At 37.7% G+C, this 15,273-nt stretch overlaps 1 protein-coding gene and 1 long non-coding RNA gene across 3 annotated transcripts in view; one reads left to right on the top strand and one right to left on the bottom strand.

Annotated features, from left to right (window-relative positions):
* The window catches only part of LOC127499214 (uncharacterized), a 216,726-nt gene that overhangs the window by 186,804 nt on the left and 14,649 nt on the right, over nt 1–15,273 (bottom strand). The gene's annotated exons all lie outside the window — the stretch shown is intronic.
* On the top strand, nt 2,875–11,170 carry LOC127499211 (glutamate-rich protein 1). Of its 2 annotated transcripts, none has more exons than XM_051869417.1 (7): nt 2,875–2,958; nt 3,151–3,199; nt 3,316–3,450; nt 4,785–4,925; nt 6,754–7,113; nt 9,024–9,206; nt 10,408–11,170. In XM_051869417.1, exons 2-7 carry the CDS (start codon nt 3,181–3,183, stop codon nt 10,485–10,487), a joined length of 918 nt encoding a protein of 305 aa, XP_051725377.1. In that variant the 5' UTR covers nt 2,875–2,958; nt 3,151–3,180; the 3' UTR covers nt 10,488–11,170. The 2 variants fall into 2 exon arrangements, with proteins under 2 accessions (XP_051725377.1, XP_051725376.1); XM_051869416.1 differs by having other exon boundaries at nt 2,880–2,958; nt 3,147–3,199.

The raw sequence follows: 15,273 nt of genomic DNA on the forward strand, positions 1-15,273 counted from the left end.
TCATATTAAATGCTGGATGGCTTGTTGATAAATGGCATGCAATTAATTTTAAAACGTATTGTATGATGGAGAAAATTCTGTATTACTGTTATTAAAGCTGCATCTGATTATGCTATGTTAGCTACTTCACAAAATAGTGTTTTTCTCTGAGGCATGGTACTCGCAAAAAATCAAGAAAATTAAACGTGTAGACTAAACGTGTTGAGCTATTTAAAACAATTAGTTTTCTGCCTATAAACGTAACCAAACAGTTGTTCCCTTGCCCATTAAAACATGTAATATATTAAAGCGTCTTTGGTGTTTCCATGGTTTTTACAACATAAAACCGGAAACCGAGGGTAACGCGGGTATGACGCAATTGACAGGCGACTCACACGTCCCAGAGCCTTGGTTAAAATTGCAATTTTCTCACGATTTACAAATAGTTGGAAACATTTGGGATATTGTAAGTACTCAAGTGAATAAAATATATAACACTGGCCTAGTGGTTTTTGGATATTTTACTGCAAAAATCTTACATATTGCACCTTTAAATTCTTAGAGTTTTTAAAGATTTATTTTAAACCTAGGGTAGGTCATTTTCTGAGAGGCTAGTAATAGCGAAATAGCTTTGAAAACATAAGATCCCACCCACCCTACAGAGCGTCTCCAAAGTCACGCCTCCACCAAAACACATGAACGCGTACAGCAGGGAGCAAACAAAAGCATCAGGAGAGACGGCGATAAACTACCTCATGTCTCAAAGCACATAACATTGCAACAATAATGAACATAAACAACTTAAAGAGCACTGACCTGTACCACCTGACTGCTGCGGATTCATTTCGGCGTTGATATAGTCTTGCCATTGAAACGCATAAATTCGAGTCACAAACCGCTCTGAGTATAACGTCACGGGTTTCCGTCTCTTCCAAGTTACAGTATTATGGCGTGAACGCTGCATAAGCTCGTTGTTTTGGCTCAGGAGGAAATGTAAAAGGTGGCTGCTGTTTGGGATGCGGTGGTTGTGACTGACATCTAACTGATGATGTATGATGTCTGTGCGAACAGGGTGCATGAGGGTATGTAAAAACATACATTGACAGGCAGGTAGGACATCCTATCGTAGCTCTCGGAATGAGGGATTTGATTGGACGAACATTTTATGGTCCTACGCCTTCCACAGGCGATATAAATACACATAAATACATTTAGACCACTTAACTATCGGGGTGTAAAGAGACTTTCAACCAGCATAAAAAAATGTTTTTGAAATAAATCACCTAACCTGCCTTTAAAGGCACAATATGTAATTTCCGCCACTAGAGGTCACTTATTCAAACAAAGGCATAGATTGATGACGCCTTCAATGAGAGTGGAATCATGGGAGCTGTTGTCATCACCTCCACAGCCAATGGAAAGAAATCCGAAGGATTCTGGCAAAAATCATGTTCACAGATGAGCTAATGTATTTAAGTTTTATTAACGTTCCGGTGGTATGAAGCAGGACGGGTCAAGAGCCGTGGGAGAAGAACGAGGCCACTGAAGCGAATGCTTATGAAAGACACCTGCGATACACACCGATCTCGAGTCCAGTGGAGCTTTTATTATGCTTATGCTGCAGTCAGCCGCTCTTTTCGTTGTGTAGCGTATGTGGGGTAATGCAGCGATTTTTTACATGGTTAAAACAATCATACTAAATACATTTGAGTGTGTTGAAAGTTGAAAGTAGACTTGTTGCTTTTTGCAGTAATCTAGATTTATATTAGTAAAACTGGAAATCAAGGGTAACGTGGATATGATGTCATTGACAGGCAATGCAATGTCACGGTCCATGTCCTGGTTAAAATTGCTGATTTCTCTGGATTTTAACATTGCTGGAAACGTTTGTGATACTATAAGTACACAAGACAAATATATTACATTGTTCTAGTGGTTTTCTGATATTTTAATCTAAAAATCCTACATATTGTGCCTTTAAGTGAGTGTTAGATGATGGCAGAGGTAATCTAAAAATAAAAATAATGTAAATCTGCACATACAATTAAACATCCAACATAATGTGATTCTAATTAAAAAGAAAATCTCTAATATCACTCAATAACCAATATATACTGATAGAGTGTCTATTTACAATTTCATGTCTTCACATCATTAGGAAAGGGGATGTCCCTCTGTCACCCACAATATTCAGATTAGTGTTAGATCAATGTAATTGTTTCAATTACCGATTCTAAGTCTAGCTTATAGGTAGATGTTATGTAATATTGGGTGACTATAAAGTGCATGTTTACATGTCAGTCTACACTAGAAAATGTTCTTTGAGGTATACATATTTAAGCTTGCATGCATAGCAAGAATGGATTTTTAGCAGTTTTAAAAAAAAATGTACGCCAGTTGACCCACACACAGTTCTCAAACATATACACAGAAACTGAAAGAAGTTGTTTACAAGTCATGATCAGTGTTCATGAATGAACACTCTGAGCAAACTTGGATAATTTTGGGTAACGTTTTTAAAAAAAAAATGGCTAAATTGATGACAAATTTAGCTAAACAAATGTTCAAAATATTAATTGAATCCGACAGGTGAAAATGTCACGCCTTCTCTCGGCAGGTGAGTGATGTAATGCTGAGCTCTGCATCCCGCGCTCCGCCGCACACAAGCTCGTGAGAGTAGAGTAGACTTTTTGTTTTCTTCTGCACCTTTCAAGAAACAAGCATGCACAAATTGCTGAACGTACCTTCTTCCACGCTGACATTATAGGTATTCCTTGAGCTTGCGGCTACATGGTGAGGATGGCAGCGAAGTTTTGAGAGTGCATGTGCTCAGTCGCCGCCCCACGGGTGAAGATGCGGCGGTCCCCTGGAGGTGATGTAGCGCTTGTCCACGCCGCTGGATGGCGCAGTTCAGGACGCTGCACGCTCAGACGCCATCATGGTGAGGTCGGAAATACGACGCAGAGAAGCAGCATGACGGTATTTTCTTTGCAGTTTTCTGTTTTTCCAGCTCATTTTTATATGTGCTACATGTTAAATCCTGGTTTCTGATTAAATGTGTAAAATATTCAAAAATTTGACGCCATACCATCCACTAACCCAGTTAAACTTATCAGAACAGTGTTTTGTAATTATAATAATGGAGTGTAATTTTGTACACGATTGAGGAAGAAAAGGTGATCATGATTCTCAGCCGCTGATATGTCTGTCAGAAAAGAAGGTAAGAAGGGAGCATTGAATAAAAATTATGACAGTGCCCACGTGCTACAGAACCTTGTGCTCTGTACGTGTTTTATTGTTGACATCCGTGTGTGTGTGTGTGTGTGTGTGTGTAAGTATTCCAGTCCAAGGTCCTGCAAAGACTGTATCCTGCAGCCCAAAAGCAGAGTGTGCTACAACATGTTCCCCAGGAGCAGAGCACACCTGTGCCACCTATAGAGAGACCTCAGTCCATCCCAACCAAAAAGTCAGGTCAGAGTTTGCTTCATGTTTAAGTTTTAAAGCGCCCCTATTATGCTATTTTAAAGATTTCTGTTTTGGAGGTCTGCAATGGGTTTACATGCATCTAAGGTCAAAAACACTTTAATTTCTCATAATTTCTCATAGCATCACCTCTGTTATCACATTGCCTGAATCGTTATGATAAAGGATTTGGTCTTTTTAAGCCACTTCTTTCTGAGAGCCAACTCTGCTCTGATTGGTTAGATGTCCCAATCTGTTATGATTGGTCTACCGCTTACAGCGCATGTCAAAGCGGAATCAAAACTATATTTAAATTTCAACTCCAGAGGCTTCCTCAGCACTTGTATACACAGTGATACAAACAGTAACAATGGTAATGTTTTACCATATCTTTTCAAGCTTGAGTCCTCATCCTTTGGAAGTTCATGCAGAGAGGATTTGCTTTCGCAGTGCAGAAAACAGGTTCTTCTCAAAATGTCGACAACACAAACCAAACTGGATGGGATGAGAGACCTCCTGGGAAAACTAGGTTGCTGCTGGAAGGCCAGCAGGGGGTGCTCACCCTGTGGTCTGTGTGGGTCCTAATGCTCCAGTATAATGATGGGGACACTATACTGTCAAAAAGCACCGTCCTTCGGATGAGACGTTAAACCGAGGTCCTGACTCTCTGTGGTCGAGAAAAATCCCAGGATGTCCTTCGAAAAGAGTAGGGGTGTAACCCCGACATCCTGGCCAAATTTGCCCATTGGCCTCTGTCCATCATGGCCTTCTAATCATCCATATACTCTGATTGGCTTCATCACTCTGTCTCTTCTCCACCAATAATCTGGTGTGTGGTGGGCGTTCTGGTGCAATATGGCTGCCGTCGCATCATCCAGGTGGATGCTGCACATTGGTGGTGGTTGAGGAGATTCCCCCTTCAATATGTAAAGCGCTTTGAGTGCCCAGAAAAGCGCTATATAAATGTAAGGAATCAAACTTTTCCAGGCCTCCGCTACAACTGCAGTGTTTGAGGGGGGGTTAAAGTAGACGTTGTTTGCGGGCATCCAATGAAAACCATAGACTGACATTGTGCATATTTGTTACAAACCTACATAGGTTTGTGCAGGAAATAAGACTGGAATTGCTGACAACTTGTTTAAGGCAGTTCCGAATCGGTTCTTTCTTTTGGGAGACAATAATTCTTTTCTCATGCACTTTAGTCTGAAAAATTGAAGACCTTTTACATTCACAAACTGCTATGTATAACACACTACATGAAAGGTAATATCTCAAAAAGCATAATGGGGCACTAACAAGGTACTTGACTGCTCAGTCGCCCTTTATTTCTCTCCCTTTTTTAGGCAATGAGAAAAGTACAGCTGTACAAGTCAAAAAGCTCTACACTGTACTTCCTCCTCCTGAAGGCTACCTGATCCCTAGCGGGAATGATCCTGTCACACTGTCCAATCCAGATTCCATTGACTCTGACAACAGCCCAGTCGGTGAGTTGGTGACAACCTGATTAATGACAAACCTCTTAGGTCATCTCTTTTCTTTTTGATTTTATTTCTCCAGTAGAAAATAGATACCACTAGTTTTGGTGAAGTGATCCTAGTAATCCCTGCAAATAATCCTGACTAGTTATTAGTCACTGCAGATTATATTTTTGCCAGTATACAGATGTATCTTGATATCCTATTTGATATTTTACTTTTGACTTATTTATACTAATCAATTGTGTGTTTATATTAATTCTGCAACTCCTGTTGTGGATCCAAATGATCAAATCATTTGATTCAGTGGAGCATATTAGCCACAGCACTCAGGATAAATAAATAAATAAAAAACTCAGAAATAACATCTTTATTAGTCCAGAAAACAGTTTGGAATTTTCATCTATACAAACACACAAAATTAGTCATTTATCCCCCGGTTTCACAGACGAGGCTTAAGCTATTCTCAGACTAAAATGCATGTTTGATCTGTTTTGACTAAAAGCAACTTGCACTGATATATCTTAAAGTATGTCAGTGCCATTGTTTTGTCTCAAGATGCACACCAGTAATGTTTCTTTTTAGGGTACTTTTATAAAAGTTACTTAAATGTCTTAATTGAACTAAGGCCTAATCCTGTCTTAGTCTAATCCTGGTTTAGTGAAACCGGGCCTATATGTTTAATTCACACATATATCACAGAACCAAAAGGAATCAGACTGTTTGAGATATTTGCTTTGCCCTGATCATTTGTGATATTTCATTGTGGCATTTATATGGGCAGGACAAGCCAAATCACGGTTTAAACAAATGAGGGTCTGTAGTAATCCTTTTTGGATATTTGTACTTATACTGTATGACATTGAATTTTAATGACACCCAAAATATTTAATGACAAAACAAACACCACCTCTATAGGAGGTGACATTGTTGCATCTTTTATTACACATTACTCATCCCACCACCAAGTCTTTTAGTTCCGGTGCCGTATTTGTGGTTTGGCTTAGTGTGCATGTTGTACTTCTCTGCTCTTTCGCTATAAAGCTCTGTAGATTTCCTCCTCCTACTGTCTTTTTGTTGCTATTGATCTGAATAGACCTCAATAGACCTGCAGAGCAGCAATAACTTCGTTCACAAGCTCTCTCTTTCTCTCACACACACACACACACACACACACACACACACACACATACTGTCCATGTTATTGAGGCCTTTCCTCATCCCTCCTTTATTGCAAACTGGTCTCATTGTATGTGTTGTATGCTGAGGAGCTGAATCTTTGCTTCCTGCGGTGTGTCGCTCAGATGTGCGGTCAGTTTCTCCGCTCTGAATACAGATGAAAAAAATCAATAGCTCAGCAGAACTCCATGTGTTTGTATAGTCCTAAGTAGCTTGAAAAGCCTGCAGAAAACTACTGAAAGGGCGAAGAGGGGTGTGTGTGTGTGTGTGTGTGTGTGTGTGTGTGTGCGTGTGTGCGTGCGTGTGTGCGTGCGTGTGTGTGCACGCTATCCACTCTGGTAATTGCCTCTTATACAGTATGTGCACATTTCTTCTAGGATGCTTTTTATTTGAAAGAGTCTACTAAGTCTCTTTCAAATGCTCTTTTTATGCTTTTAAGAGCATGAGCGTAAATGTAAGGAGACTGTAACTGATGTCATTCAGTTGTTATAGTGAATTTATTTAAATCCGTTTATGACAAATCAGCCACCTTAAACCTCTTTCTCCAGAGAATGGAGCCTGATGCTTGTCGGACTCAAAACCCCCTTTTGTAATAATTCTAATACTGTGAGAAAGTCCATAATCCTCCTCACCAATGAGCCATTTTTGGATCTTTTAGACACAGATGACCATGTGTTACATAAGAGGAAAAGGAGGAGAAAGAAAAAGGTGTCTTCCATTACTACAGCCAAGGTATCCACCCCTCCAGCAGAGGGCGCTGTACAAGGCCAGACAAATGTACATCCCAGCGATGAAGGGGACGCTGGAAGCTCAATGAACACAGAGAGGCTCAGCAAGAACAGAAAGAGGAAGATGAAGAAGAAACGTCACAAAGAGAAACTCATCGCTCTTGGACTGGTGCCTCATGTGAGAGCTGTTGAATTCACATATGCACAGAGTGGACATGGAAATTTAGAGGAGGTGCTCGACTTACTTCGTACCACACAGGAGATCTACCTCTCTGATCGCAAGTCCTCTGGTAATGCATTTTACTGTATACTTTTATCACTTTTTTTCTATATTGAGGATAAATATACTCTACTTTTTTTTTTTTTTTATGTTTCTGAAAGAAGTCTCTTATGGTCACCAAGGCTGCATTTATTTGATCAAAAATTAAGTAAAAACAGCAATAAAATTGTGAAATATTACTACAATTTAAATGTAATTTATTTCTGTGATGGCAAAGCTCAAACAACAGCCATTACTCTTCAGTCTCACATGATCCTTATAAAATCATTCTAATATGCTCTTCTAATAAATTGAAAGTTCAAAAGAACAGCATTTATTTGAAATGTAAAAGTCTTTACTATCAATTTAATTCATGCTGGTGCAGGTATGACGTCACTTTTTAGGCCAATCGGCAGTTAGCATCACACTGGTTCCCTCGACAAAAACCCAATAGGATTTTTCCATAGGCTTTTGGAGTATCACAAAAAACAACCTATGTGATCAACAAAATTTTATGATACTTACACGTTTTGTCCATCAAGATCATTTTGACAGATGAATACAACTTTAATGAATTTTGAAGCCCAAATGCAGTTGCCAGAAGTAAAAAAGCTAAAGATAAACGAACTACATCATAGTCCCACCCATCACCACCACTAAGCTTCCAACAGCTCTTTCAGTTTTTATCTAAAAACATTTTCCTAGAATGTTTGAGTTGGAATAGTTTATAAGAGCACAATTTATAAGCATAACGAGGCTGTAAAAGCGGACTGTGCTTACCTGTTCGGTGTGATGGCGTTTAATGTCCCCTACAGCCTTTGTAGTCCTATTTAGCCACTTGTTAGCAACCACCTTTTTCAAGACACGTAATAGCTTAAAAAAATCATGAGTGGGGTAATACTGATGTATTTTATGTCATAGAATAAAATGTAAAAGTGTCTTGAGCTTGTGTTAACCACAGACCTTATTTCAACCATTTTAACAAAAAAAAAAAAATATTAACTTTGGGACAATGGAAAAGTGCTAAAATGCTAACTCGTTTCCGCGTTTTGGCATACAAAGTGATGTCATAACTGCACTACTATATTAATCTCTTTTTGAATTATTATTATTTATTTATTTTTTTTAAATCTCACGTTTGAACAGGAATTATAATAAATAAATAAATATATGTATAGCACTCAACATTTGACAACATTTGAAGTGGATCAAAAAAGTTCATCAAAGTTGTCCTAAGAAGAAGGTTTTGGGACAACTTTGATGAAAGGTTTTGATCAACTTCAAATGTTGACTCATATATACACACTACCGGTCAAAAGTTTGGAAATATTACTATTTTTAATGTTTTTGAACGAAGTCTCTTATGCTCATTAAGGCTGCATTTATTTCATACAGAAAAAAACAATAATATTTTGAAATATTATTACAATTTTAAAATTATGGTTTTCTATTTTAATATACTTTAAAATATAATTTATTTCTGTGATGCAAAGCCGAATTTTCAGCATCATTGCTCCAGTCTTCAGTGTCACATGATCCTTCAGCAATCATTCTAATATGCTGATTTGATACTCAGTTATTATCAATGTTGAAAACAGTTGTGTTGCTTAATATTTTTTTGGAACCTGTGATACTTTTTCCAGGATTCACTGATGAATAAAATTTAAAAAGAACAGCATTTATTCAAAATATAAATCTTTTCTAACAATATAAATCTTTACTATCACTTTTTTATCAATTTAACACATCCGTGCTGAATAAAAGTATTAATTCCTTTCAAAAAAAAGAAAGAAAAAAAATTACTGACCCCAAACTTTTGAACAGTAGTGTATATTGTTACAAAAGATTTCTATTTTAAATAAATGCTGATATTTTTTAACTTTTTATGTTTGTGTATAAAAGTAATGAAATATACAAATATATTAACACTCTTCTTTTCAGGCTCCTGTGAAGGAAGCAGCTACCTCCCTGCAGCTGAGGCTCTATTCTCTCGTCTCTCAGGTGGGACGCTGCCCCCTGCTGAGATCTCCAGGCTGTGTGGACTCAGGGCTCTACTGCTGAATAATGAAGAGCAGTTAAAATCACAGCTGCAAGAATTCAGGGACACAAGCATATTGCCTGCAGGTGAGTGAGGGCACTTGGACCTCACATACCTGAACATAAAGCATGTGTGTTTTTGTTGCAAACAATAGAATACAGTTCAGAGATTCTAATATTAGAATTAATTAATTTTTTTTACAAGACACTGAACTAAAAATGCCCCCAAATACACAATCTACTATTATTCAAAAGTTTGGGGTCACTAATATCTATATATATTTTTTTAACTAATACTTTTATTCTGCAAGGATGCATTAAAGTGATAAAATGTGACCGTAAAAACATTTACATTGGTCAGATGAATGGTGAACCTTCATCAGAAGAATAAATTACATTTTAAAATATAGACAAGTTATTTTAAATAGTGTTTTCACAATAATACTGTTTTTATTGTATTTTAGATCAAATAAATCCCAACCCCCATTATTTGCATGACATTAACTGTATGCCACTCACTTAAAGGAGGTCATGTGATGACAACATAGCATACTACTGTTTCAGATGTTTATAGTTGAATAATGCTTTTCACTATGCAGTGTACAATGTATATTGTGCAGCATTCAGTAAGTAGTAAACAAGTGTTCAATTCTCAACATATTCAAAGTATCGCTTAAGGAAAAGCCGCAGCATACAAAGTGCTTCCTAGGAAACTTCTGGGTTTATATACATCAAAAAACAACAATAACAATTGTGCCCATAGTGTTTTGTCTAGCATGACTTTTCATGTATGTGTGTTTGGGAAGTCAGATTAGACCTTAATAAGATGATCAGTGATTTACTGAGGAGCTACAAGCACCCAGCGGATTCACGACATTCCATGCAGGTGTCCATGGTGACTCCTAAACATAGCCTCTGTTTCCACGACAACCACAGGACATAACATTTATCCATTTTTTTCCCCCCATACACCATTATTTCCACAAGTAGTTGCAGCAGGTCATTAACCCTGTTACTCTGTTATTGCAGCCATGTGATTTCCCTCAGATGTTCTAATAACTAAAAATTGTATGGAAATGCAGGTGCAATGGTGCATTTTAATAAAGCAGTACTTTTTATTTTTATTTAGCCCTTATTTGGTCCTGTTGTTTTTAATCTCTGGCCAAAATATCAACCCAATCCAGACAGTAGGAAACATAAATTACGTGATACCTAAGCAAACATAAGCACATGCATAAATATGGTTAAGTGTTATATTTAACTGATCTTTCTCTTTCTTGTTTTACAGATGAGGTTTCAGTGGTATGCACTCTTATTGAGTACTGGCTGACAGAGATTCTGCCCATACAGAGAGAGCAGAAGACATGATGCCCCCAGATTCAGAGCTTAAGAGGAAAATGACTGTGAATAACCAGCAGGTGTCTGTTTGTAATCTCATTATAAAAGGAATCTTCAGTCAAGCTGTTTTATAGTCAAGGAGTTGAAGAAATTCAGGATCAAACAACAGCAGCAACAATTTGGATTCCTTTTGAAGACACAGAATGATATTCTGGTTTATCTTGCATTCACATTAATAATTACTTATGAAAAATATATTTTTTACACATTTTGTGCTGTTCATTCATTCATCATAGGGTACCAATACACTCTGAGAGTTGTTCCAGAAAGTTATGTTTCTGCAGTCCAAACACTAGAGTATTGTTAGTGACCATGACCATGTGGATCACCTTCCACAGCTCATTATGAGGAGTCTGTGGTTTAGCCTCTTAGCAGCTAATTACCTTAACATCAGAACGTCAGCAGCCCCTCAATGATCTCAGAGCCTCTTTAGATCATGACATTGCTAATTTCCCCCAAAAAAGATTGCTAATTTCCCCAAAACAGAGCCTCATTTATGTTTTTTTGTTTGTTTGTTTACATTTAATGAGCTACTTTGGGGCATCGATGTGACGAGCCACTGTGATTATCAGTGTGACTACAAAAATATGTCTTAGTGCAGCAATTAAGATATTTATTAAAGTTTTATTTCAATTCATGAGAGAAAAAACAAATGTGTCCTTGTTTCCAGTGATTGTTTGCTATACCTGCCTGCATTAAGTGCAGTGCACTACATACAAAGATCCATTTAAACTGATCTAGTGGCTTATCCATGACGTCAAGGAAGGATGACTTTAGCTAAACAAGCATCCCTAGACTGCCCTGCGTGTGTTTGTGCTAATCTGAGGTACACAAGGCAACCCACAATATAGGCTTTGATGACGTTATAGGATCACATGGATCTGGGTTTGCTCAGACAGAGAATTTTTTTTTTTTTTTTTTTTTTTTTTTGCTTCCCATTAGGTTACAATGTTTATAAATAATATCCCTTCTGTTTCTCTGATAAATGTTTTCTTACACCAGCTGGAATATGGGGCGGATGGGACAGCAGGTGTGATGGTGGAATTATAGCAGCTGAAAGGAACACAATAAAATTGCTAATCATCTTGTTTTAGCACTAAACCCAGCATATCATCACACTAAAGTCTCTCTGCAGCTTTTAAAATAAATGTATTGGTTTACGGTTTATGGATCAATCAAAAGATGAAAAGCAATCCTGCAAAGAGGTGGAGCAAATATCTGCCAGTCATAAATGCTCGGAAAACCAATTTAATTTAAACATACTAAATGATCTGCCACTGAGTGAGGGTCTGTTTGTTTAACAGGTCCTCATAAAGCATAAGAATTGTCAGTCCCCAGTGAGGCCCTCAACTCGCAGACTGATCAAACATTGTGTGGCTGAAGGGTCTATAGTACTGTGTTGGGAAAGACAATATTCTGCTGTCCCCTGTTTATTATGTTCTCTACCTTGAGGCGAAACTCCAGACAGGTTCATTTTGCAGTGTAGCAACAAACAGATATTTAACTAGGTGAATAAGTGAGACGAAATGGCTACAACATACTGTTTTTGTTTCTAGAATCTACACTATTCAAAAGTTTGGGGTCAGTAAGAGATTTTTAAAGAAATTAAAACTTTGATTAATCAATCAATCATTAAATGTATCAAAAGTAACAGTAAAACTAGTTACAAAAATTTGTTTTAAATAAACGCTTTTAAAAGAAATGCTTTTTAACTTTCTATTCATCAAAGAATCCTGAAAAAATTAAGTTCCCATAAAAAATATTAAATTTTATATTAAAATAAAAAATATTTAAAATATATGATTTGTTATTTTAAAAAAATATATTAAAAAATTATAAAAAATATTATTTATATCACTATCAACATTGATAGCAATAAAAATGTTTCTTTAACAGCAATTCAGCGTATTAGACACTGAAGACTGGAGTAATGGATGCTGAAAATTCAGTTTTGCCATCACAGGAATAAATTACATTTTAGAATAATTAAAATAGAAAACAACTATTGTAATAATATTTCACAGTATTACTGTTTTTACTGGATTTTTGATCAAATAAATGCAGCCGTGGAAAGCATAAGAGACTTCTTTTAAAAACATTCAAAAATCTGACTCCAAACTTTTTAACAGTTGTGTAAATTTTAAATATACTGTCTTCTGGAAGAATTTGACTTCTGACCCCTCAGAAAGATTGATGCCTCATCTGAATACAAAAGTAGTTCTGACTACAAAAAGTAGCATAGAGTTACCTATAGTACTATTGTTTGTACTATAGTAATACATTCTTGGTGTATATATACAGTATCTCACAGAAGTGAGTATACCCCTCACATTTTTGTAAATATTTATTATATCTTTTCATGTGACAACACTGAAGAAATGTACAATGTAAAGTAGTGAGTGTACAGCTTGTATAACAGTGTAAATTTGCTGTCCCCTCAAAATAACTCAATACAAAGCCATTAATGTCTAAACCGCTGGCCACAAAAGTGAGTACACCCCTAAGTGAAAATGTCCAAATTGGGCCCAATTAGCCATTTTCTCTCCCCGGTGTCATGTGACTCATTAGTGTTACAAGGTCTCAGGTGTGAATGGGGAGCAGGTGTGTTAAATTTGGTGTTATCGCTCTCACTCTCTCATACTGGTCACTGGAAGAACTATAAGAAGATTGCCAAGACCCTGAAACTGAGCTGCAGCACGGTGGCCAAGACCATACAGCGGTTTAACAGGACAGGTTCCACTAAGAACAGGCCTCGCCATGGTCAACCAAAGAAGTTGAGTGCACGTGCTCAGCGTCATATCCAGAGGTTGTGTTTGGGAAATAGACGTATGAGTACTGCCAGCATTGCTGCAGAGATTGAAGGGGTGGGCAGTCAGCCTGTCAGTGCTCAGACCATATGCCGCACCCTGCATCAAATTGGTTTGCATGGCTGTCGTCCCAGAAGGAAGCCTCTTCTAAAGATGATGCACAAGAAAGCCCGCAAACAGTTTGCTGAAGACAAGCAGACTAAGCACATGGATTACTGGAACCATGTCCTGTGGTCTGATGAGACCAAGATAAACTTATTTGGTTCAGATGGTGTCAAGCATGTGTGGCGGCAACCAGGTGAGGAGAACAAAGACAAGTGTGTCTTGCCTACAGTCGAGCATGGTGGTGGGAGTGTCATGGTCTGGGGCTGCATGAGTGCTGCTGGTACTGGGGAGCTACAGTTCATTGAGGGAACCATGAATGCCAACAGAGCATGATCCCCTCCTTTCGGAGACTGGGCCGCAGGGCAGTATTCCAACATGATAACGACCCCAAACACACCTCCAAGACGACCACTGCCTTGCTAAAGAAGCTGCGGGTACCTAAACCCTATTGAGCATCTGTGGGGCATCCTCAAATGGAAGGTGGAGGAGCGCAAGGTCTCTAACATCCATCAGCTCTGTGATGTCGTCATGGAGGAGTGGAAGAGGACTCCAGTAGCAACCTGTGAAGCTCTGGTGAACTCCATGCCCAAGAGGGTTAAGGCAGTGCTGGAAAATAATGGTGGCCACACAAAATATTGACACTTTGGTCCAAATTTGGACATTTTCACTTAGGGGTGTGCTCACTTTTGTGGCCAGCGGTTTAGACATTAATGTGTTTTGAGTTATTTTGAGGGGACAGCAAATTTACACTGTTATACAAGCTGTACGCTCACTACTTTACATTGTAGCAAAGTGTAATTTCTTCAGTGTTGTCACATGAAAAGATATAATAAAATATTTACAAAAATGTGAGGGGTGTACTCACTTCTGTGAGATACTGTACCATAGTAATACCAACTGATTGGTTGGTATATATTTTTTTTTAAATTAATTATATATATATATATATATATATATATATAATGTATATATATATATATATATTAGTATTTTATGTCATGTTTTCATTTATTTATTATTATTTTTTTGCTGTTTTATTTTGTTTTCGTTCTGATAACTGGGTCGCCGCTGACCTGTGTCAGTAGACTTTATATCCCTTTCCGGCTTCACACATGCCAAGCTATTACAAGGATGTCGTCCTTCACAACAACTTAACCTCACATCACTTACTGTCGCAGCTGTCGTCATAGCTTGCATGTCTAAGTGCATGCTAGCCTCTTTTGGTAATCTCATTGAGAGACAGACAGACAGACAGACGGGGACTGTCTATATAAGCTATGATCACAGGAAGACGTGATAGACATCCACTCCTACCTGAGTGAGCTCTATCCTCTGTGAAGCCTCTCTGTCAGAAAGAAAAGAAACAAGGAACCATAGCAAGAAGTAGTCCTGCTCATAAGCAGCTCTTCGAGGCCTAGTGACAAACTTGGCATGTTTTTTGGTCTCCCACGTCCTACTTCAGGATACATCCGCTACTTGCAGGTAAGTAAAAGAATCTGTCTGGATGTGCAGGTTATGGATAAAAAAACTGAACAGAAATACAGTTAAACAGTCTGAATTAATCATCTGTAGATGTTTATAGTTGTGTATATGTATAATATGTGTATTTACACCTGAACTGGGGCAGAACTGCAGTACATGAAGATGTTTGGATGTTGATGTAGTGGTGAATAATTGTTTTCTAGAATTACAACATTCCACATCTCAAATTAAGAGATTACATCTACATTAGAGAACTGTTTCATGTAATTACAAGCCATTTTCATTACAATCCAGTTATTATAGAATTATTATGATTTACAAGTGCATTCGGCCATTGTTTAAACATGTTTCATAGCCAAAAT

Source organism: Ctenopharyngodon idella, chromosome 17, assembly GCF_019924925.1.
Source record: "Ctenopharyngodon idella isolate HZGC_01 chromosome 17, HZGC01, whole genome shotgun sequence".
Classification (NCBI taxonomy): domain Eukaryota; kingdom Metazoa; phylum Chordata; class Actinopteri; order Cypriniformes; family Xenocyprididae; genus Ctenopharyngodon; species Ctenopharyngodon idella.

Bases quoted from the DNA above. Each gene is read 5' to 3' on its own strand.
- LOC127499211 (XM_051869417.1), top strand. The intron at 3,451-4,784 runs GTCAGAGTTTGC...TCCCTTTTTTAG, and splicing joins CATCCCAACCAAAAAGTCAG to GCAATGAGAAAAGTACAGCT. The intron at 4,926-6,753 runs GTGAGTTGGTGA...TGGATCTTTTAG, and splicing joins CTCTGACAACAGCCCAGTCG to ACACAGATGACCATGTGTTA.